At 39.7% G+C, this 24,402-nt stretch overlaps 2 protein-coding genes across 7 annotated transcripts in view; one reads left to right on the top strand and one right to left on the bottom strand.

Moving 5' to 3' along the window:
* Positions 1-24,402, top strand: part of hhat (hedgehog acyltransferase) — a 50,540-nt gene that overhangs the window by 5,620 nt on the left and 20,518 nt on the right. For 2 of the 3 annotated variants that reach the window (XR_013278335.1, XR_013278334.1), the window contains exons 9-12: positions 443-478; positions 5,964-6,165; positions 7,342-7,486; positions 12,824-13,041. Coding sequence is in view for 1 of the 3 variants with exons in the window: in XM_077494749.1 (XP_077350875.1) it covers positions 443-478; positions 5,964-6,165; positions 7,342-7,486; positions 12,824-12,909 (469 nt within the window). In the remaining 2 variants the exon portion in view is untranslated. Of the gene's footprint in view, positions 1-442; positions 479-5,963; positions 6,166-7,341; positions 7,487-12,823; positions 14,061-24,402 lie in introns of those variants that run through there. The other variant, XM_077494749.1, reaches the window with a different exon arrangement.
* The window catches only part of LOC144000932 (voltage-gated delayed rectifier potassium channel KCNH1-like), a 40,492-nt gene continuing 32,151 nt past the window's right edge, over positions 16,062-24,402 (bottom strand). For all 4 annotated transcript variants that reach the window (XM_077494741.1, XM_077494742.1, XM_077494743.1 and 1 more), the window contains 3 exons: positions 23,888-24,140; positions 20,850-21,046; positions 16,062-19,083 (listed from right to left, as the gene is read on the bottom strand). In XM_077494741.1, coding sequence (XP_077350867.1) covers positions 18,205-19,083; positions 20,850-21,046; positions 23,888-24,140 — 1,329 coding nt within the window. In that variant the 3' untranslated portion in view covers positions 16,062-18,204. The remainder of the gene's footprint in view (positions 19,084-20,849; positions 21,047-23,887; positions 24,141-24,402) is intronic.

Here is a 24,402-nt window from a genome sequence, read left to right as displayed (position 1 = left end):
ATCCAGGACATTTTTAGACGGGCGAACGTAACGCTGAGACGGACGGCTACGATGTGCGCAACTCTCTCAAGACAAGTTTGCCCAATAGTGCTGACCAGTGACGCATGCCAGTCCCGCGTGCGCTGAGCTGGCTCGTGTGGACAACATTGATGGAATGCATAAAACTGTCAGCCGACGTCATGGACAAAACAGGCGGCGTTTTATGGATGCAACAACTTTGGAAGACATGCTTCTTCTAATCTCTTTAATGATGAAAGAAAGCGGGAGGGAAACAGCGTCTGGCATACAAACAGTCGACTCCTCAACATCCCTGCGTTTATTTAGTATACTGCATAATGAAGCCGGTGGAGCTCAGGTGTTCCTGGCTCATGGTATTATCATGTAAATGTGTGAATCCAATTAACGTTCTCCCCTCTCTCGCTCTGTCTCGACACTCTTATAGGCATTTTGACAAGGGCCTGTATCGATGGCTTCTCAGGTAAGAGACCCTTCACATGATGTGCACACATTGCTTCTTATCTTTTCACTCTGTTGGGTCTATTTATTAATTCATTCATTCATACACACAAACATCTGTGCGTTTCGCTACCAGTCTAACCATGAGCAGTATACAAAAAAGGAAAATGTCTTCTCATTAAAATATTCACAGCACGTAGGGCTGTGCAATTAATCGAAATTCAATTACAATTTCAATTATTACACTCCACAGTTACAAAATCAGCAAAATCGTAAAAAAAAAAAATTAATACAAATTTTTGAGTTAAATTTATACATCTGTACCTTTTTTAAACTTTAAAATAACTAATTTAATACATTTTGTGTCATTCAAAAGGAACTTGCATAATAATAGTGTTTCAAGGAATGTTGTCTTAATATTTTTTATTTGTTTTTTTTTATGTTTAAATAGTTTCTTGTTTTGTACCAGGAAAAAAAAAAACAACAACTTCCAACTTAAAAGTTTTTGCCATAAATAAATATTATAAATAAATGTTATCATAAATTCTGTTTGGTCCAAAGGGAACTTACATAATTATAGTGTTTATATTTTATTTTTTTGTCTTAATATTTTTAAATGTGTCAACATTTTCTTGTTTTGTACCAAAAAATAAATGATCATCCTATTGCACGGTGCACAAGCTGCACTCCACCTCAAGTTTTTGACAACATAAATAAATAAATAAATAAATATTATAAATATGTGTTATTATAAATTATTTGGTCCAAAAGGAATTTACTTAATGATAGTGTTTCTATATATTTTTTTTTAAATTGGTCTTAATATTTGTAAATGCTTAAACGTTTTCTTGTTTTGTACCAAAAAAAAAATAAAATCATTTTAATAATTTAGATTATTATTTTTTTCCATAATTGAGCAGCCTTAACAGCACAGTTAATTAAATATCTAACTACACAAATTAAGGTGCAGGGTACATGCTGCTCGTTAATTTGACCAATATAGTAGCTATAAAATGCCACCAGGTGACAGTCTTGCTCCGCATTCCCGTTCCCTCCCCACTATGCCAAGTGATTAGTTTTACTTTTTTTTTTGTCCATTTATCTAGCTACATTGTATTTATTCCCCACTTAAGCACACGTTCATTTTGGCAGCTTTTTGAACTCATCAATATTTAACTGTGTAAAAAAAAGAAAAAAAGCCTTTCAAAATAGGTGGGGGTCCCATTCTGCAGCTGCCTTGCACAGTTGGTCATAAATAGACAAGGATGCTGCATTTGCATGGAGGCTTTCTCATGATTATGAGCTTGCATGATGTCGTTGTTGGCGAATAATAGCAAGCGCGTGTCTTGTTGTTGTTTCCACCCGTCGAACCCTGGAGAAATGTCTCCTTTGTTGAATATGTGCATATGGAGCAGCCGGCTCATGCCTCGGACGGCTCACATTTTTATTATTAGTTTGCCTGCCTCCTAATGAAACAAACCCAACTGAATGTGCTGCTGCAGCCTGTCGGGAGTTTGCGATCCGCTCGGTGGAGGCACATTGCTCCGTGAAGGAAGAGATGCTGCTGTGCCACGCTTGTCTGAGAAAACACTCCCTTGTCTCTTATTCTTTTCTCTTTTTTTTTTTTTTTTGTTATTTATCAGGATGCTACTAATCAGTACTAATTAGTGGGGGTGTCTGCTTTGTTTTGACATGCACAAATCCATCCATTTTCCATGGTGTTTCAGCTCATTGCATTCGGATTACAGGTACACTAGAGATTATACCTGTTGACTTTGAGAGAAATGGGTTATACCATGGACAGGTTGCCAGCCAATCACAGAGGTGCTACTGATAAACAAGCATTCACACCTAAGTAGTGTTGTCTCTATATATTTATAGATATTTCTAGAATCGATTAATCTTTTGGTTACTCAATTGATTCATCGACTAATCAGATCCATCAGGACAGTAACAGTACTAAAAATCTTGTGGTCTGATTCACGCATTAGACTATCAGTCCATTTTAATACACCTACCATGCCACTTAAAGAAAATAACCCGTGCATATCACATAATTGCATATCATAAACAAACACTTCTGATTAGTTTGTGCCTCTTTTTCCGTTTTGCGCAATATGAAATCTGGTGGATTAGACTCTTGAAGGGGCTTTAAGTAATTAGGGATTTAAATTGCAAATGAAAGTTTCCATTTCACCCCGTGCCCGTTGGAAACTGACCCCCCTTCCACCAGCCTTACGCTTAATGGCATCGCTCACAATTATCCCGCTGCAGACGCAAAAACGATAAGCGGCACACAATGCGCCGCACGTCCGCTCCTCGTCAAAAGTGCTTTTAAACAGGCTTTAATGCGGTGCTGAGATTGAGCCCAAACGGTCCGAGGAGGATGGCGTAGGTGTGAAACCCATGACTCACTGATAGCCGTCTCCCCGGGCTGCTAAGTGGCTCCTTCTTTGTCATTCCATTACCTGCTGCAGGTACAGCTATCGAAGCCAGCTGGAGGGTCCTCGACGGCTGCCAAATGAGAGTTTTTGCAGCTGAAGTGCACATGAGAAGGAGCGTTTGATCCCAAATCCAGCCAAATGCGCATCTTAGATGAACACGTTGGGCATTTACACTCTCATTTACTTAAAGTGAGTGAGAAAATCCATATTACATGTGTCACTCTATAGTCGACCATCTGCCTCATTCTACGTAGTAGTAAAGGTACAATGCTGCCCTTCTGTCTGCTGGTCGCCATCCATCTGCTTACACACCTGCTGTCACTCGCCAATGCGGCCAAGCTGGCCGCTCTTTTCAAAGCTCCCGGAAACCTGGCTCGTCTTTCAGGAACTTTTGATTAACCACGGGGTAGCTGAAATAATGAGTCTGCAGCTCTGCAGCACCAGAAAGGCAGAGAGCCCCTTTCACACGGAGAGACTGCTGAATTGACGCGTCAGTAACACAAAAAGCATATGAATTCTCCTTTGACCGAGGCAAAATGGGATATAGCCAAGGATGGGGATCGAAATTCCGCTTATCAATTCTTCTTTTGTTGCAAATGAGTGATGGCGTCACATGCAAGAAGTCTATTTTAGTTCTGAACGTTTCCTGCATTGTCTAAAGTAACAATATTCCTCCAAGTCTGACCTATTTTGTATGTCACACGCTAACACTATGTCTATGGAAGAACAAAAACTGCCAAAATTAAAAATAAACAAGTGAATAAATGAGTAAATAAACAAGAAAACGTATCTAAAAAATATAATTCCAAAATTAAATACAAAAAATCAATATAAATTGAAATAAAAACAACAAAAAATATATATTCATAAATAAAAGTAAAACATAAAAAATAAATAAATACACAAAAATAAATATAAACATAAAAACGCTCCACGCTCGCATTTATTTATTCATGTGCACACACTCTGACAAAATGTTATTCAAATGAGGGGGTGGTCCTAAGCGTGTCTTGGGTTGGACTTGCAACTTGAGTTGCTCAACAACAAGTCGTGGTGACAGTGGACAAGATAGTCGTCCATTGCTGGAGCTCTCCATGCAAGCCGGCAACACTTCCTTGTTCGCCGACCCGCTCACTCGACCATTGAAAGGCACTCTGCAACGGCGGAGTCCAACCAAAGACACGCTTAGGACCGCCCCCTCATTTAAATAACATTTTGTACTGTCAGTGTGTGTGCAACATGAAATAAAATAAAAAAAAGTGAGAGCAGAGCATTTTTATTGGTTGATTGATATTTAATTCTTTTATTTATCTCGACATTTATTTTTAATTTTTTAATCTTATTTTTTTTGTATTTATTTTATTTTTTTGTTTATTTATAGGTATGTATTTAATAAATATATTTTGTTTTTATTTCAATTTAAATATACTTTTTTATTTAATTTTTGAATTATATGTTTTTACTTTTATTTATTTATTTAGTTTTGTTTTTTTGTTTTGTTTAAATGTTGGTAGTTTGGTCCTCCATACATGTTAACCTCCTTTCACCATATGAATTCTCCCCATTTCTCGGGAATAAATTTTATATGATGATGGCTGCCAGAGTCATCCGAGCTCTTACGCTGGCTCAGAGGCTGCAGTGGGTAGCTCCTGTGCATCTTTAGCAAACCTTTTATCAAGGGCAGTGAAGAGGCAAGGATTAGTAAAATAACTTCGAGCAGTGAACAGATTTGTGGTAAAAGGTTTACACTGTTTTGCCAAAGTGGATGCCATGAAAACTTTGTGCAGATGTTTTAGTTCTCTTTTGACTATTAGTATTTTATGCCCAAAAAAAGACTGCATTATTGTTGATATCCGACAGTCGATCTGGGAATTTTCCATCTTCTGAGGAAGTATCAGAGTGAGAGGTGGTACTTTGCATGCATGTAAGGAGATTCTATAAAGGGTTTACAATTTAACAGTTGCTCCTACACTGTTGTGTTGAAAGCAATGTCACTACATGTGTGGTGAGGTTCATGACTGATGAGGCGCTGACTCATCTGGAGTTGGATATTAAAAAGAAAAGAATCCAAAATAGAAGATTAGCCTGTATTTTAATTAAACTTTAATTGAACGAGTTGTTTTCAAAGATTTTAATTATGCTTATCTCAATACCACACTGTTCAATATTGTTAAAAATGTGAGAAAAGCAAAGGATTTTGAATATGAGGTCAAGATCATTGTTTTTAAAAATTGAAAAACATTTTATATTATGAATGACCCAATTATAAAATTAGCCACGTGTCTGGTATCATGACTGCATGTCTGATGCCTCTAACAAACCAATCCATGTCAAAATCTGTAAAGAATTTGACGAGTTGTGATTAATTTATCGAAGCCTTTCTTGGCTCACTGTGCACTTTGAGTCACTTTTTTTTGTCCGATCATAAAAACTAAATATATATTAATATGTCAGACCGGAGACAAACTGCTGCACTAAATTATCAGAAGATATTACACTGTCAGTTGAGATATTTGTATCACTTCAGCATACCTCCTTGACACCAATTACTATTACGCAAATTACAGCTTATCAAACAATGCACTATTGTACAGCAGAAACTTCAATTATTCACATCAGTGGTCCAGAAAATGTGTGATCACATATGAACAATTACAACATACCCAAGACCAACAGTAGACTTTGAACCTTGTCTGCCCACAGCATGTCGTGATGGAAGATGTTTGTATGACTCACAGGGAACAAAACAAACAATTTGTTCCATCCGGTAGCATCATTAATAACACCGGGGCCACAATTGTTATTCTGGGGAGCGTCTATTTTTATTTATTTATTTTTTGCTTCAGGCGTCAGAGCTAACTTTATCTGATTAAAAATCTATGAACATGACATGACACATGGCGGACATTTTTAACCCCACTTTGTTTTGCACCCTCACTAGTCATTAGCTACGTACTGAGAAATGCTAATTAAATTGTCTCTGTGTTTGTTTGTTTGTTTGTTTGTTTTTTTTTACAAATATAATTGCCTGTTTAAATCTTTCCTTTCCCGCTCGTGTTGCAGATACATCTACGTGCCTCTGGGAGGTTCACATCACGGAGTGATGTACAAAATGTTATCCACAGCGCTGGCGTTCGGCTTCGTCTGCCTTTGGCACGGTGGCCATGACTACCTTCGGTGCTGGGCCCTGATGAATTGGCTGGGCGTTCTGGTGGAAACCAGCCTGAAGGCGCTCTTTGGCTCAGCGCTCGTTTGCTCCTTTTTTGTGAGTTGCAAACACTAGTCCACACACATTCTGTGTAAACAAGTGAAACAGCCGCATAGACCTCCACCAAGGCTTTTCGTTAAACCCTTTTTCTACAATCTTGCTATGTTAATACAATGAGGAGGAATTTGACCAACAATTTTGGGGGAAATTACATAATCGGGGCATTTGACAAGACTTCATTGAAGGATTAACTGTGCATGTGAATTCATTCGTCACAATTAAGAATGTTGTTAAGAATGAAGTCAAATTAAATTTTAGAATAATTGAAGTAAAGACGCTTCACGTATGTCTAATAGTGATGCACTTGTTTTTATACCAAACAATAACAAACCAAACAAACAAACAAACCATGGTAGAGGTTCCTAAAAGGACATCTAGATTTATTACATTTTCGAGTTTATTTCTGTTACGACATCTACACAGTGAAACTTCATTTTAAGTAAAACATTCTACTTAATTCAATCTGTATCAAATTTAGATTAAACTCAGTCTATGATCCTGCATACATGTTGGATCCTACAGGCATATTGGACGTTTAACAGCATTTCAGAATTTAGAAAAATCCCCTTCCCAAATAGATATTAAGTATAAAAAAAAAATTCTGCCAAATGCATCCTGGATCAGATGTGGATACAATTTGGTTTCTGATCCTGCCTACGCTTCGGGTCTTGCAAACAAAATGGGAGTCTAGCAACATTCCAAAATGTATATTGAGTGGAAAATCAAATAGCATGGTAACATAAAATCTCAAAAGAGAATCTGGATCAGATCCAGATCAAATCATCTCTGCTAATGCACGTAGCTGTCGAGAGCAAGTTGTATGAAAACAGGCCAACCTTTTAAAAAGATTTCTACTACATTTCCCTTTAATTGCTCGTTTGCTTAAAAGGGTTGCATACAATTTGATTTAATAAAAAGCAAATGCTTGGAGAACGTTACCCACATTGGTTCGATGCTGTCACATCTAATTGCCGTGTACAGTCAGAGTGAGTAAAAGTGTTTGTAATACATTAGCCGCAGCGGGGTACCTTCTCCTCCATCTTCCCTTCGCTCTCAGGAGTGGCTTGGCCTCCTCAAAGCGACACGCTTTTGTTATTGCCGCTCGTGACGTCTTCGTCACGGCATTGCCCCGCTTCTCCTGGCACTTCTCTTATTTGCGCGCTGATTTCCCAGGAGCGGCATTCCTCCGCGGCGACCAGGAGGCGCTGCGCCGCGCTGCTCTCCGCCTTCTCCACGGCCATGCTCATCCTCTCTAATCTGCTCTTCCTCGGGGGCATTCACGTCGGCAGGATCTTCTGGAAGCGCGTCTTCCTTCAAGGTAACGCCGGCATTCCATGCCGACGCGCCGTTGCTTGAGTGAGGTATGAAAAAGAAATGGTGCAGTTCTCCAGGATTCAACCAGGCCACTTAAAATTGACATGGCCGCTGAAAATGGCCCAAAAGTGCATCTTTTGTTTCAGATCAAAAGATTCACCGACACCGGTGAAAGGCAATTAATTATAATGTTGTAAAGAGCCAATGCTGATAGCGGTTCTTTTGAAAAAAAAAAAAAAAAAAAAAAAAAAGTCTTTGAATCCTTGAAATATCAACTTTAAAAAATATATAACTTAAAATGACAATGACAAAATTAAACAATAAGAAAGTGAAATAAGAATAAACTAAAATAACAGCAAGTAAGAACAAATACTGACTGTTCCTATGTGTTTTGACCTCTTGGGGGCAGTGTGGTGCCGTGCATCCATGGCGTACACACTTAAAGTGAGTACAGAAGTCAAGTTGCGATTGAATTCTATTAAAATCGATCATTTTTCACACATTGGGAAGAATTTGTGCCTTTGCGTAGTGTTATCTCAACTCTTGGTAAATTTTCCCACAACATGTGTGTCAATATTCGTTATTTGAAGAAAAAACACTCCCAAAGCCCATGCTAACTTCCTGTTAGCATTTGAAAGAGATCCTCCCTTCGCTTTTAACATTAGCGCTAGGCTAGCGATGTTTTAAAAACAAAGCATGATTTGTTTTTAAATATACAGTGGATGTAATTCTAAACGTATATTTAGTTTTACAGTTAACTCCAACTGAGGTGTCATTAAACAGATGAAAGGATGCTTAGAGACAACAGAATAACCAGACTAACACGCTACACACTTGCTAGTTGCTAATGCTACGCAAGCAAAATGGCGCATTGTGGGTAATTTCACAAAGTCGGAAACTTAGGATTTCTTCGATAACATCAATTGGCCGATTGTTTTGGCAGATGTTAGAAGGGCAATAATCGGCCAATTATAATCGGCGGCCGATTAATCGGTCAGGCCCTACTGTAGTCACATTTCAGCCAGTTGGAAAAGGCATCTGTCTGGTATTTTTGTTCCTCCAGATCCTCTTCCAGTAAGACTTGCTGCTGTTCCACAGTGTGCATTTGGCTGCGTTATTTTATTTTTTTTGTGCCTCCCAAATAGAGAGACATCTGCCTGAAACCCGCCTCATTTGCTCGCCAAAGTCACAGCGTCATCAGTCTTCATTCAGCAGGGAGCTCGCCTCGCCGCCGCCGTTATCCTTCAACTCATTACTGGCGCGTGGACCCACAGCCACCTTTCTTTCTGTTCCCAAGATCCGCTCGTATTTTATTTTTTTTTCGGGCCTCCACGGGACCGTAGCAAGCGCTTTCAGGCAGGGAGCTTCTAATCGGTTGAGAAACACTTTTTGAGCTGCGTTTTCGGCTGAGAGCCAATTAAAAAAAACAACTTCTCAGTTGTTTGTTTCAGCTCCAATAAGCACCTTTTAATAATCCACAAAATAGCTTTTTGGTCATAACAACACAAATCACTTTTTATGAGCTAAAAGTATTTGAATAGTGTGCGGGGTGTTAATCCTACAGAATTATGTTTAAAAATATGACTGCTGATTTCACATTTACGTGGATTGTGGAGAAAATAACATTATTTTATTCCCCAAATTAATTTTTTTCACAAGATAAAAAAAAAAATATAGTGAAATGTGTGGGGGGGGGGGTTTTTTTTAAAGAAAAAAAGAATAATCGATATCGAATTGATTTCTTTTTTTTTATTTGATTTTTGAAAATTTTCTTACAATTATGAAAGACCTGACAATGTACTTTAACACAATTCAGAATATTTTTAATTCATATTTACGATTATTAACTTGTGAAAATATTTTCATCTCATTCTTGCCGATGCCAGTTTTTGTGTAACCTTTAAGTGATTATAAGACATAATCATTTAACCAGTTACTTCCTCCACAAAATTGAATTTATAATGTAATGTTTATGGAGTTTTTGTTATGCCCTTGATATTTAAGACATGATGTTCCATTATTAATCAATATTGGATTGAAGTGAAGTGAATCAAATCAAAAACTGAACTCTTGTGAATCGAAATCGAATCGATTGAAAAAATTTGAATCGATACCCCGCCCTACAAATGTGTATGTCTCCCTGGTATTTAAAATATCTTGCTAAAATGGAAAATAAGATTGAGGGAGAAATTATTGTTCCCCAAACTTTTTCATGACAGGCAATTTCACGTAACAACAACAACTATGTTTAATGTATTCCAACAGGATCTTGTGGACTTAAACATCTGAAGCTGAATTTCTCATTTTAGTGTTATAGAAAACGTGGAGCAGACATTGCAACATTACCAAAAAAAAAAAAAAAAAAAAGTGTTTTAATTGCTCTGGGCCAGCTGCAGGTGATTAAAAAGTAATAACGCACTCGCTCAGTTCCACGTCTTGTAAAAAAAAAAAAAGGCCTTAAAGGTTATTAGATTACAAGTATAAATGTCTTCAATATATGTGATTGTGCTCCGTTCAGACCTGAGGCGAGAAAAAATCCACATGAGAGGCACATTAATTTTCTGCTTATTATTACTGTACTGTCCTTTACATAAAGGCAGAAAAAATTGAACATGTATTAAATTGTATGGCACACACGTTTGTAGTCTATATGGTAGTAAATTTATGCCGACGAAACACACGGACCAATCCTGCGCGTTGACCCTTCCCACGTGACTGGTCGGCCAATCAAATCCGCAGCTTTGCGGGTGGGCGTGTACAAAGCAGGCAAGTCTTCAAAATAAATCAATAATTCTTTCACATTTTTTTTTTTTAAAGGGTGTTTGATGACCTGTTTTCAGCTACAATTATTACTAAATAGTTGCTGTGGTGTCATTTACTATTTTGTCCGAAATGCTGTTTCTTCACTATGAGGTCCATATTTCACTCCGTATTTGGCAGCATGCATCTCTGCTGGCCTTCTTCGCGCGCACCTAACTGTCATCCGGCTGTAAATAAGTGAAGAGGAACCTACAAAAAGAAACACTCGCGTGTTTAAAAATGCCATTTCTCCGGCGTGAATTATTCACGCCTGAGAACTAGAATCTCAATCTGCGACTCTCACTTGGCCAAGTGGTTCATTTGAGGCGCTAATAATAGAAGCGAGCGTCGTTAGGACACGGTTGCGCTTCATCAGCGGCGGATCAATGCTTTGAAATCAGGCCCGGCCCCAGTGGGACGCACCTCTGACCTCCGGTCAGCTACATCCCATAATTGTTGAGTCAGTAATCATGTGGAATCGGAACAATAAGATATTATAGAAGTGATGGGGTGAGGCGTCTATTTGTACAAATTCATTCTTTATATATTTTTAATTTATTTATTATGACACCCCAATAATAGCGTTTCTGACTGCTACCTGTAAAAATAATGGAACTTGTTTGCAATACGTTAAAAGGAATGTTTATGTGTTTAGATGCTTCTGTTTTGGTTAGCAATAGTATTCAAATTGGTGCTTGTGTATGAGCGAAAGTGTCGACAAACCAACCTCAGTACTGGCTGACAACATACCGGTCGTTGGTCATGACGTCCTTCCGGTGAGTTAGCCTGCGTGGAAGAAGAGTTAATCAAGCGGCAGAAGAGGGGAAAAAAAAAAAAAAGCTGTGGCGCAATTAAGCAACCACTTGATTAAAGCCACAAGAGCAATCAGCAGCGGGAAATTGGATATTTATTGTCTCTGACCTATTGTGTGTCGGTTGTGTGGAAGCCTGCCAGCTCATAGACCACAATCGCAAGGCATGACTTTTGCATGTGATATTATACTCACGTTTGACACATGGCCTCAACGTTTAAGGCTAATGGGAGTGGCCAGTGGAGATTATTTACTCAATGGCAAAGAGGACAAGGCATCTGTTTGGGGTGAGGAGTAATATGATGGAAAAAAAAAAAATGAATACAAATGAAAATATGTTCATAATAATGATAATCATGACAGTTAAAAGTGTAAAAAAAATAAAAAATATGACATAAAAATTAATAGTTACAATAATATGATATATATTTTTTAAATAATTTCCCCAAAAATAAAATTATCATGATTTGGATGAATGTTTTAATATAAAGTAATATATTAAAATACATGCATATAATATGTATGTATTATAATTATGTGATACAAAATGTAATTTAAAAAATATGGTTAATTTTAAAATAAATATTAATGAATGACTATTTGAAATGTTATATTTGAAAATGAAGATACTGAAAATCATGCTTGATGAAAATATAATGCCACGAAATAATGTTCGTGTAGAATCAAATCTTATAATTAAATGACAATAATTGTAAAAAAAAAAAAAAAAAAAAAAATTAAAACCATGACAATAATAATAAAAAACGTTTTTTTTCAAATTATTGATGAATATTTGAAATTTTATATTAGATATTTTCTAAACACATTTGAAAGAAAATTTTAAATCGTTCCTCTTAACTTGAAAATAAAATTAAATATTGAAAAAATAATGCTTAATTAAAATATAATAAATGCGATGAAAAATGTTAATTGGTGTAGATTAAAATATAATTAAATGAGAATAATTGTAAAAAAAAATTAAAATTCATTTAAAAAAAAAAAAATTATACTTAAAAGAAAACAGCATGAATTGTAAACAATAATTATGATGCTGTATATATCAAGGAATATTATTTGAATATTTTTTCCAATAATTCAAAAGAATCCTGATGATTAATTTAAAAAACATTAAAAAAAAAAAAAAAAAACACATAATCCATGTTCCATTAAGCATTGACTAATACTTGCGTGCATCTATCGTTAGAAATCTCATATTCAAGCTTTATAAATAGCACCATGCAAGCTGGGTGTGCTGTAAGGACTGTTTAGCATCGACCGTTGTAAAGGTCATAACAAGCAATTCAACTTTATATTGAGGCAAATCGAATGCATTTTATTGAAGGAGGCATCTACTGAGGTTGTCTAAGCTTGTTGTTGTTTTTGCAACTTACATACGTGTGAAGACAAAACGGCGGGTCGTCTTCGCACCACAGCGGGGCTCCATTTGAGGGTCACGCAGGGTCCGGCGGTGTCTCGTTTGCAATTCCAAAACATTTGCCAAGTGTCAGCAAATGCAAACCAAAATCCCAAAAAAAAGCATTGTTGCTGCAGGTGCACGTTCTTGGAGGGAAGCCAGCCAGCTCTGGAGGAGCTGCAGACAGCTGCCGCTCGTTACCTGTTCGCACCGCTATAAATAGAACACAAACACAACACGCGGGCTCATTAGCCGCACCGATATTCAAAAGGCAAAAACGATTGAAATGGGCTTCTTACGCTTCTTTCTCGTACCAGGCTGGTCCACGGTGGCGCCGCCCATGCTGGCCTTCCTCTACTGTTTGGCTCAGGTGGGACTGGCGTGGACTCCTCACCCGCCGTGAGTCACCTTGACTTTGCTACGCAGCAGGAAAAAACGCAAAAATCATCCGCGCCAGGGCCGCGCTTGGAACCTGGCCCGCCCGCCCGCCCGCCATGGAACCCGATTGAAATGCTGGCTGAAGTGAAGTCAAGCGGTAAGCGGGGCTGTTTTTGTTTGGGAAAGTTAACACCACACGCACTGTCAATGCATAGTGCACATTTAAAAACACAAGTGGGATGTGAACAGTTAAAAAATAATAATAATAATCAAGTAGCAAAATGGTCATGTTTTGAGTAGATTACATAATTTGAAAATGTCAAATGAAACTCCATGTATCTCTAGTTTTTATTTTTTATTTTATGCAAGCTAAAAACTAAATTGGAGATAGAGTACAGTAATGATTAATCTGCCACAAGATGGCTCCAAAGCCCTGTCTAAATAGGAAAGTAGTAATTAGTAGTGAAAGTCACTGGGAGTTTTCAAACATCAAATCATCTTTTAGCCATTTAATTTTAAACGGAAGTCAAACTTTTAACATTTCTTGACAGCAATATGTTATATGTGACCTCACTAGTCTAAAGATGACATTCTGATTAATATTACGTTTGTGGAATATGAGTTATGAAGCATAATCCAGCCGTTTTTATCCATCTCAGGGGGCGAGATTGTAGTTTGTTGTATAACTACAGTTGAAAACTATCAATAAGTCTTCGTCTCCACAATTGGTGACCCCGACGTGATTCAACACTTTCTGTTTACATAGCAAGAAAGTAGCTACTACCCTTGTGGATGTTTTGGAGTGGCTCATTTTTTTTTTCTCTTCTCAATTTCTAACCACAAAATGTGAAGTGACGCAATAAAAGCAGAAAACGGCTGCCGGTCTGTGGCGACGGCAGCGTTGCCATAATGAGCGTCGTTATTGCCCCTCCACATGTAATTTGGCTGACGCTAATATCACGAGATGTATTACTGAAGAGTTTCAGCCGGGCGGCCGCCGGGCACTTTTTAATGGACGACATTTATCCTCTGGAATGCGCACGCTAATTGCTTTTGGGAGGCTCGTTGAGGAAAGCCAAAATTTGCCCAGCCAAAATCACACACTCCAAGGAAGCCAATTGTTATGTTTGTCATTGTGGAAAACGATATACCTCCATGATTGGATGTCGCACACAATCGTTAACAGACAACTGATAATAATAAAACTGCTTTTTCGAGATATGTCGACGTTGGTCTCATCTCGTTTTTGCAGTGTAAGCGATCCAACGTAAAATGTGATCATCTCCATGATTCGCCATGAAAAAGGGGTTGCACATTTTTGCCGTCTGTCAACTGTACTTCAACTCGACAGGGTAACAAAATGAAATTTAGGTGCTGTCAGTAGCTGGTTAAAAAAAAAAGCTTTGTTGTAATCCAAAGGGACGAGCGCTGCCTTTAAGTTTCCATTAGTTGATGCGCGCCGTCGGGGATGATCGCGTCTGCGACACTGAGCCGGGATCAGCGTCCAATCCTCTTAAAAGGAGCAGCAAAGTGTGAGCTTTATCTCCGGTAAGGAGATCGTCGGGGGAGAATGAAATGCTGCTGAGTTACACTTTGGAGTCACGCTGCGCCCGCACAGAACCGCAGTCATCATGTATCCTGTCGTTCATTTTGTGACGGTGGCCAGCTCAAGCGGACGCGTGACAAAAGTGCAAATACTTGTGATTACTTGTTTACTTTTCACTTCATATACTGTACATGTTGATTTTTCAAATTTGGCAGGGTCATTAACAACACTTTATGGTGGGTCAAATTTACAAAACATTCATTTTAATTTTTAAGTACATTTCAGTACGGAAGCATATTGCGGTCACTTGAAAAAATTATTTTTTCATGTTTTTTATTTTTCTGTTTTTCTGAACATTTTCTTTCCTGTGTTGTGGCACTTAAAAAAATCCGAAAAAGTGGGGAAATTACTCTGAAAAACAGAAAAAAAAATCTTCAGAAAAACAGAAAAAATATTCAGAAAAACTGAAAATTTAAAAAAATATACATAAAAAAAACAAATTAATAAATAAATTACTCAAAAAAACAGAGCACCAGCTTCTGTTTTTCTGAGTAATATTTTTCAGTTTTTTGAATAATTTTTTTTACCCGTTTTTCTGAATTTTTTTTCCTGTTTTTTAGAGTAAGTTTTCCTCGTGTTTTCCCTTAATGTACCCCCCACCCCGTTTTTTGGAATATTTTGTAATAAGAGAACAAAAAATATTAATTAAAACAGTAAAATTATCAAAATTTTTATCAACTAATTTGATAATTAGTTATTAACTGATTAATAGTTGTCCAATTAACTGTATGAGTACTAAAAAACAAAATGAATGAATTAAAAAGGTCGCCGCAATCCATTTTGTCACATGGCCACTTGGCAAGTTGTGTTCTTGTGTCATCGTGTGACATTCAGAGGTTGCACGTAAATGAGATTAGCCGCACGTTAATCCGCAGTTTACACCCACAAGTAATCAATTCATTTCATATAGGCATGATGAAATTCACGATGTCCTGCATTAATGTTACAAGCCAAATAAAAGCTTTTAGAAAAATGAGTATTCGGAGAGGGCGAATAGAGTTCCTCGTTTGTGTGCTCCTGCATTATAAACTAAATGATTTATTTATCAATTTATTGAGGGTATTTTCCTCATGTGGCCACAAATGAGTTCGCCCCTGACAACAGGCCAGCTCTTTATTTTTAGTCAGCTGAATTTTTGATGGGAAAAAAAAAGGAAGTAAAATGTGTTATTTCCTCTTTGCTGCATCCTTTCCTGATAAAAGACAAGTCATGTAAAAAAACATAAATTATCCATAGGAATATAATGAATAATATAAGAACGGTGCTTCTCCTTTGACGCGGAAAAAGGAGAAAGTGAGTGCAGAGTGGACCGGTGTTACAGCAGCAATTCTGCAAATTAAAAACATTCATTGGGTTTAGGAATACAAATACTATAGTAACTGTTAATATACATTACTTATATGCATAATTACTGTTTGACTCCAGGCTTTACATTATTGAAGGAAAATGGTCATAAATGTTCAAAAAGTGTTTCCTCTGAGTTCTGCTTCACTAGTGTTTATTAGACTTAAAATGAAAATAAAATATAAATTGGTACTTAAAAGAGAGCACAAATGCGAGTTTATTTGTAGACATGATTTTTATTTGTGGACAGTCGCTGTCTGAATAAAATACCATCCGTTACAGGGACATTTTTTATTATTAATGATAAAATCCTCATAAAAAATAATCTGCATTTTCATATACAGTAGTTATAAATATTTTGGGGATTTCAAAAAAATACATTGCGTGGAGATGATTTGCCGATGATTTGCATCATCCCCCATCGTAAATGATTGGCAACCTGATTGCTCACTGTCCAACATTCCAAGAGAACATATGCAAACATATTTGGTATTAACCTCTGGAATAATGCAACTTATCCCACAGAAAGATTTTTTTTCTTTTTCTTTTTACACAATAAAGCCTGCATGCAAACCAGTGGCACAAAATATAAATATTATGTTCCTCCCACAAAATGCACCTACCCCCACCGTCCAACTTGGAACATTTGGATCCTGCACTAAGATTAATAGTGGAAATGATATATAATAATATAGAAATCTGTCTATTGATGCATGGTTTCATGCTATGTGAAGGCGTGTACTGTATGCATGTGGTTGTTGTCGTATTTCAGTGGAAGATGACCAACACGGGATATAAACGCCCACTACACTATTAGAACTGCATTCCATTTGTCATTTGGCATTCCCCCCCCCCCCCCAAAACTGTTAATCACAATAACTGCTGGTCGCCGGCAAGCCTGCCGCTATATCATTCATACCGATCCTCGACGCCGCCGTAATAAAATGTGTACATCACTCGGGAGGGCGCAACTCTCAACTGTCCTCTTATAACGCAAATAACCTCGCTTAATCAAACCTGTCCAGGTATTTATAGTAAGTACCTTTTTAAACTGTTTGTAAACAATACCAGTACCAGGATATGATTAGCTGCTGACCTGAATGCAAAATGATGACAAAAGTGTTTTGTGTTTGGGGTTGCGGCACCACAATACATTGCAAACATTTTATTTTTTTTTTTTAATAATTGAAATTGATCGAGCCAAATCAGTTGTTAAGGTAGCCAATTCTAAAATAATTCTTGACTGGAACATTTCTCACGGGTATGTAGAACATGTTTGGTTGTGTTGTCTTTCTTTGCTTAATTTAGCTAAATGGCTAATTTAGCAAAGTGGCTAACCTGGCTGCAAGTAACTTACTGTAAAAATATCCCGTTTATATATATATTATTATTATTTTATTTTTATTTTTTGCAAAAAGAGGGTATTATATGTAGGATTTAATAGGAAATGGAAATTTTTGGACACTGTTTAGACATTTAATAAAAGTAGTAAGTACCGAAGTGTTGCAAAAAAAATATATTAAAAATTTATATGATTTCAAATATACTTTGAAGATCATAGTTATGGGAAACCAGCACATTTTTTTTTAACCTGGATTTAAACTTTATTGATATGTTTTGAATCTTTATTCATCCATATTATTCACTCGGATAATAAAGGATACCAGCAAACCGAGGGACCAAATTACAGTTAAAGACAAATGTTATTTTGGGGTTACACGTTATTTACGGAATTTTACGGTAACTCGTTCGCTGCCAGTGACGGCTATAGACGTCCAAGATCCATTTCTGATTTTCCATCACGTCTATTTCTGAATGAAAATGTAAATTATGTCCGGCGTTCTATCTCCCTTCCAGGTAATTTACCTCACACATCATATTTTCCACTGACAATCTCCACATCCAAACTCTACTGCGTTAGGCTAAAATCATCATCCAAGCCAGTTACCCTGTTTTCGCCATCTCTTTAGTCAAATGTTTACTTTGAGAATACTTGCGTCGCTTTTTGCCACCCGCTAGTAAATCATGTGACCTCGTGGTGAAAAGGTTGATACGTGTGACATGCAAGGAATCGTACAGCGTACAACGTTTGGTCATGCCGTTTTACTTCAAAGCTCTCAGACACTTTGAGCGCCGTGCTTGGTATCTACAGATAAAAGGCCGTTGGGGGCTAACCCGTGCCAGGTTTCCGCCTTGGCGTCTCGACCGTGGCGTCCCTGCGACGGAGGCCTGCGCGTCTTGAAAAAGACTACGCCCGGTTGCCTAATCTAAAAGGCGACCCCGCCCCACCCCACGCCGGTGTGGCCTCAAGCGAGCCCATTACCGTTAGCAGATTGCAGCCGAGTTGACGGGAAAACGTCCCTCGATCGCTCAAGAGAAGATGTCCTCCTTGTTGGCTTCCGGCGAAGCGGGTCTGGAAATGTCAAAGAGAGCCTGCGGCGAGGCGGTGGCGGCGGGCGTCCGGGCTTTCAGGAGCTGCAGGGCTTCGGCCAGCTGCGCCTCCAGGCCCGACATTCGGACGTTGAGGTTCTTCAGGTCGTCCTTGAGCTCCAGCTTGAGTTCCTGAAGCGAGGCCTGGAGGGTCTGCTCGGGGATGGGGTAGAAGGAGCGGCGGGTCTCGGGCGGCTGCACGGGACTGCGGTCCTGCGGCGTCAGGCGGAAGTCGCTGACTTTGTCCAGGCGCAGGTCGCTTTTGGTGATGCCGCTGTCGCACGAGTCCGTCTTCTTCAAGGACAACTGCGATTCGTGGCCCTTGGTCCGCTCGGGCAGCGTCTCCATGGATTCCGACTTGGACACCGTTTTCCAGTTGTCCGGCTTGGCCATGGACTCCTTGAAGCGGCCCCAGCCTTTGACCTTGCCTGGCTCGGCGGCGGCGGCGGCCCGACCTCCCACCAAGGACGCGGGAGGCGGCACCTGGAGCTTCACCTTGTCCAAAGGAGCGCAGGCGGGAGGCGAGTGCGACGACACGGGTGCCGACGACGACGGCGTCGCCGGGCTCTCTGTCACCGTCACGATGCTGGTGGTGGTGATGATGGCGGTCTTCGGGACTTCCACGTAGACCGGCCCCTTCTCCACGTCGTTCTCTTCACTCGGCTTGTCCGTCGCCGTGCGAGCTTCCCGCTGCTGCCGGAAACGCTGGAAGAGTTTCCGCACCGGGTGGTCGGGCGGCAAGTTGAGAGGGGCCTCGTTTTTCCGCCTCTGGCGCTCCTCTTCCTCTCGTTTCACGTCGCTGATTTTTCGGAAGACCATCTAAAAGAGAATGTAGCGCGCTATTGATTTGGAATAATTTTCAATACAGACACAAAACAAGGAAAGTTGCCGCATCAGAGGCATAATGTTGAAGTCCGCATTTATTCTTTTTTTTTTAAGAAAATATTTACTAAATATTTATTAATAAAATATTTACAAAATATTTATTTATCAAATATTTGCTAAATATTTATTTACAAATATTTACTAAATATTTATTTATAAAATATTTTCAAAATATTCTTTTAGAAAATATTTACTAAATATTTAGAAAAGATTTTTTTTTCTAAAATATTTTATAAATATTTATTCATAAAATATTTACTAAGTCTTTATAAAATATTTACTAAATCTTTATTTATAAAATATTTTCTAAATAAATATATTTTTTTAATATTTTCAGGCTGCGACTTGCTGTACTTTAAAACCAGTTCATGAATGTCTCAGTATCACATGTGACATGTGAAATCAGCCTGTTTTAAGGGGGTTGTCTATTCTCATGCTAATAAGAGACTGGGCATGGGCTAATATTAGATTCTGATGGTATGATTATCGTGAGCAAAAATATCACGGTATTAAAATTGCAGCTGTAAATGACCTTTTATGAAATATTGAGGTAAATGATTGTATTATTTTTAAACAAAATATAGAACAATTGGTAGAGAAGAAACGTGTACCATGTGAATTTTAAATATATACACTCTTTTAATTCTTCTTAGTAAGTCACAGTGTGCCATCACTGGTGAGCTATTTTTAGAACAGACAGGCTACTACTTGGGGTTAACGAGTAACCGTTAGCACCAATTTTTCAAGATTTTATTTTGTTTATTTTTTTAAGACAATGCACATAAATCAAAATAATCATAATTACAGCAAAAAAGCATAATTGTTTGCAGTGTCTTTTTGGTCTTACTCCATGGTAAATCGTATTCGGCCCATGCCTATAATAGACTCATCCCTATCTACTTTGCGGCCAGCATAATGATCAGAGGTGGAGCTAGGGGGTTGTGATGAGGCAAGCAGCTTCTACTAACCTAACGTGTAAGGGGCCAGCGACTCAACTATCTGTATACAAAGAGATTATAAATACCCTTTTCCCTAATATAATCCATTCCTTACAGCATGTAGGACCTTGTTTTCCTTGAGGTCAGTTGGCTGCAAGCACAGAAAGCTCGGGCAAGGTTCCAACACTTTTGACAGTGCTGAAGGTTCCTGCGTGTGTGACAACATCATGCTGAACATGAAGCCGAATGGGCCGAAAGCAGTGAACCGCAACCATTTTTCTTGTCAAGTCTCACTTGACTAACAAGCGTATCGGGCTCAGGATTTCATCAGTGACCAATACAACCTCGGTGAGCAGTTATTCAATCCACCTCAGGATTTCCCAGCAGGGCGTGTCGAGGTGTAGCGCAAAAAAAAAAAAAAAAAACTCCTACACCCCCGCCCCACCCCGCTGCCGGCCAAGCAGTGGCGCAGATGAGATTGCCTCTTCATAGGCCGGCAATTCAATCTCAGTCTGGCTCTCTCTTGGGTAGGGTGACCTTAATATGAATGAGGTAATGATTGGTCGCAACTGTGCTTGTTCAATTCAGACTTGAAGGATAGGGAGGAGGGAGCGGCTTTAATATATGGAACCAATTTACCGTCGCTGTCTGTCTGCACGCGGCGGAAGTCGTCTGGCTGCGCGGACGGCCGGCGATCCCGCGGGGGGCTCATTACGGACGGCTCGTGGTTTTTTTTTGGTGCGCGCGGGCGACGTCACTCACCCTCTTGCGCAGGTTGTAAGTGAGCAGCAGATTGCGGGAGAAGTGATTGGAGAAGGCCGTGTAGAACTCGAGCACCTTCTGCAGGGCGTCGCGCTTGATGACGTGGAGGTCGCAGTACGTCAGGGCGCGGACGTTGGCGCAGGCCTGAGCCAGCGTTACCTCCTTCCAGAAGACGTCCCCGAAGACGTCCCCCTTGCCTGCGCGGTAACAGGAGAACAACGTTAAAGCCGGCTATTTTCTCCCCCTAGACGCGCACTTATGGGATTTATTCTCTCGGTGCGGGAGCCACTGTCTAATTGCTTTACACGGCCCGTAGGATTATGCTCTGGACTGTCCTCTTATTTGCACTCAGATTCTTTACAAGAGTGTTTGGCTCTGTGCAGACAATTCCATCACACTGCCTGGATCACTACCCCTGTGTCCTATCCTCACCTGGCCTATTCTATGTCATACTGTCCTGTCCTCAGCTGTCCTGTTCCATGTCATACTGTCCTGTCCTTAACTGTCCTGTGTCATACTGTCCTATCCTCATCGTTCCTGTTATGTGTGATACTGTCCTGTCCTCACCTGTCCTATTGTGTGCCGTACTGTCCTGTCCTTACCTGTTCTGTGTGCTACTGTTCTGTCCTCACCTTTCCTGTTCTGTGTGATACTGTTCTGTCCTCACCTTTCCTGTTCTGTGTCATACTGTCCTGTCCTCAGCCGTCCTGTTCCATGTCATACTGTCCTGTCCTTACCTGTCCTGTGTCATACTGTCCTGTCCTCATCTGTCCTGTCCTGTCATACTGTCTTGTACTCACCTTACCTTTTCTGTGTGATACTGTCCTGTCCTCACCTGTCCTGTTCTGCCTTATTTCCAACTTGTCGCGTCCCGTTCTGTGCTACCTATTAATGTTGTTTTGTTTATATATTTATTTAGTTAACCTTTGTTTATACCGTTAAGGCAGTTGAGAGCAGATTCCCATTTACAATGATGACCTAGCAACAGACAGCACAGTAAAAAAGAGCAAAATAAAAGAAAATGCAAAAACATACACAACAAACTGTACAGTGAGGTAGTTCCATATTTATTTACATAACACATTACCTTCCTTCAATAGCTCATGGTGAATAAAATTAGCATTGTACTAAAAACAGGTTTCGCCATTTTTAATGTTGCTTTTTAAATGCTAACATTGGGACAGAATAGGTGCATTTTAGTATTTCTAGTGTGGGCTTGAGGAACAAAGAGGTTCATCAAATCGTTGGAAGAGAGTGCAGGTGGTGGTATGTGAAGGTAAGGTGCGGTCTTGCCAATGAGTGCCGCTGTCTTGTGTTGATCTGTGCAATGAGTCTGGTGGGCCTGTCCTGCCCCATCTGTCCTGCCCCTTCCTCACAGGGTGTAGCACTAACTTGCTTGTTGTCATTGTTGCCATATGCCATTGTTGTGCTGTTCTTGTTTTCTGTTCTCTTTTCTCTGCCTCTCTCCTTTCAACCCTCATTCTGTCCCACTGCATTTCATCCATCTCAATACAAATCGCAACAGAGGGAGCGTGCCACCCTGCATGAGTAAGCAGACAAACAGGAGGTCTTTTTTTTTTTTTCTTTTTTTTTTCCCCTCGCATAAGGTTGGCAGGTCGGGTCTGGTCTGCATCTTTTTTCCCCCCATCCCTAGGGACGAGATCTTGCCCACCTCCTTGCGGGGCTTCATTATCCTCTGCGTTGTGTGTGTTCTGCAGCACCATTAGGCTAATGAGATTTTGATCCACGGTAGTAACTTGTTTATCACTGGAGGCTGGGCCCCTGGCCTGACAGCGTATTGACTTTTTCAAGACCTTGGAGGGGCTTGTTGGAGGCACACGGCGGCGGGACGGTTTGCGCTGATCCACGTACCGAAACGGCCGAATCAATCATGTGGTGAAATAATTGATGACGTTGTAAGCTGCTAACATACTACCGGGATTGGAAGGAGTAAAACGTAATGCATTTCCTACGCAATTCCAAACAGTTCCTATGGGTCTTGCTAACATGGCCGTGACATGCTTTGGTCCAGGAAAACAAATTAGAGCGCACTTTTCACCCTCTTATAATAGCCTTGCTGTCTCATGCGTGTACGTCACAGAGTCTAAAAAAGTGCACACGAGCCCCCATAAAGGCAGTAAAAGAATCCATTTGCTCTTCATCACCAAAGCCAAGTCGTTATACAAGAAGTGTGTGGATCCTTGTACGTGGCTCATTCTGCAGGGGCATCTCCAAACACGCGTACCCCACCCCCTACTTTATTTGAACAATTAGTGGCTATCCGAACAACACCGCAAGGATCGAGAACAAAAGTAGGAAGTGTCTTAAAAACTGCCGCCAAGCGTGTGTGCTGAGTATATATTCGAGTGAAGTGCAAGTTTATGACTTAGAAAACAACAAGCTGCTGGCCTTTCAAAGCAGTCGGGAAACGTTTCAAAAAGCGCTGGTAGGCAGAAGTTCTGGAAATGCGACTAAATGGCTTCTCGTGCTCTTGCAGATAATAGATTCAGTTGCTTTAAGATAAGATAACCTTTTGAGTCCCACAGCGGGGAGATTTGCAATTTATCTGAGTACAGAGCAACGTTTGAACATTTGTGACAGGTTGAACCTCACGTTCTCTTAAAAGTTTCTGATTTGGTCCTAATTGGAGACCGATTATGCATTTATTTAACAAGTTAAAACGGTTTCCATCTTCTATTTTTCTAAGCCTGTTTTTAGGGGGCTGTCCTGTTTCATACAACTGGGGCCCTAATCACTATGCATGTAGATTGTATTTTCACTCATGGATGCAGCATTTCATCACCAAGCCACCCAATTACACTTACATCACACTATGTCATGTAAATGAACCACTACTGCTATTAGCCTCATTTTGACATCACAATCTGGCATGATTCAGAACAGCTTTCTTTCAGGCACATTTTCCAGCTCAGCCACAAATGTCAAGCAACAAAAGTGAGTACACCCCTAAGTGAAAATGTCCAAATTGAAAAAGTGAATTTTCAATTCACAAGTCCACTTTAAAAAGCCAAACTCACCGAGGATGGCCACGACCTCGTCATCCTGGATGACCTCCAGCGACCCCGACACCACAAAGCACAGGCTGTCCACGCTCTCGCCCGCGTGGTAGATGAGGTCGCCGGGTGCGCAGTGGATGGTCTGGAATTCCATGGCCAGGGCCCGCAAACAGCCGTCGCTGGCCAGTCGGAAGGCCGGGTGTTCTTTGAACACCTTCCGGTTGAGATGGACGCAAATGTCCGCCCGCATGTCTTTCGGACAAATCTGCAGCACCTGGATGGCAAAAATGTTATTTTACTATATTATTACAGCTAGGCGACAATATTGATTTTCAAAATGATATTATCCATTGTGTGTCATTTTCATAGCACACAAAAGCAGATTATCTTGCCGGCCGATAACAACAATAACAACAGTAAATTCCGCGATAGGACTGAAAACACCTGGCGGGCGTGTTGTTAAATCGGCGCTCTGCCTTTCAAACTAATCTCTTTGAAGATGAAATGTCACAGACGGATTAGGGGCCATTTTTAGA

The sequence above is a fragment of the Festucalex cinctus genome, chromosome 14, assembly GCF_051991245.1.
Source record: "Festucalex cinctus isolate MCC-2025b chromosome 14, RoL_Fcin_1.0, whole genome shotgun sequence".
Taxonomy (NCBI): domain Eukaryota; kingdom Metazoa; phylum Chordata; class Actinopteri; order Syngnathiformes; family Syngnathidae; genus Festucalex; species Festucalex cinctus.
Note: the sequence above shows the minus strand (reverse complement) of the source record. Positions and strands in the feature narration are given on the sequence as shown.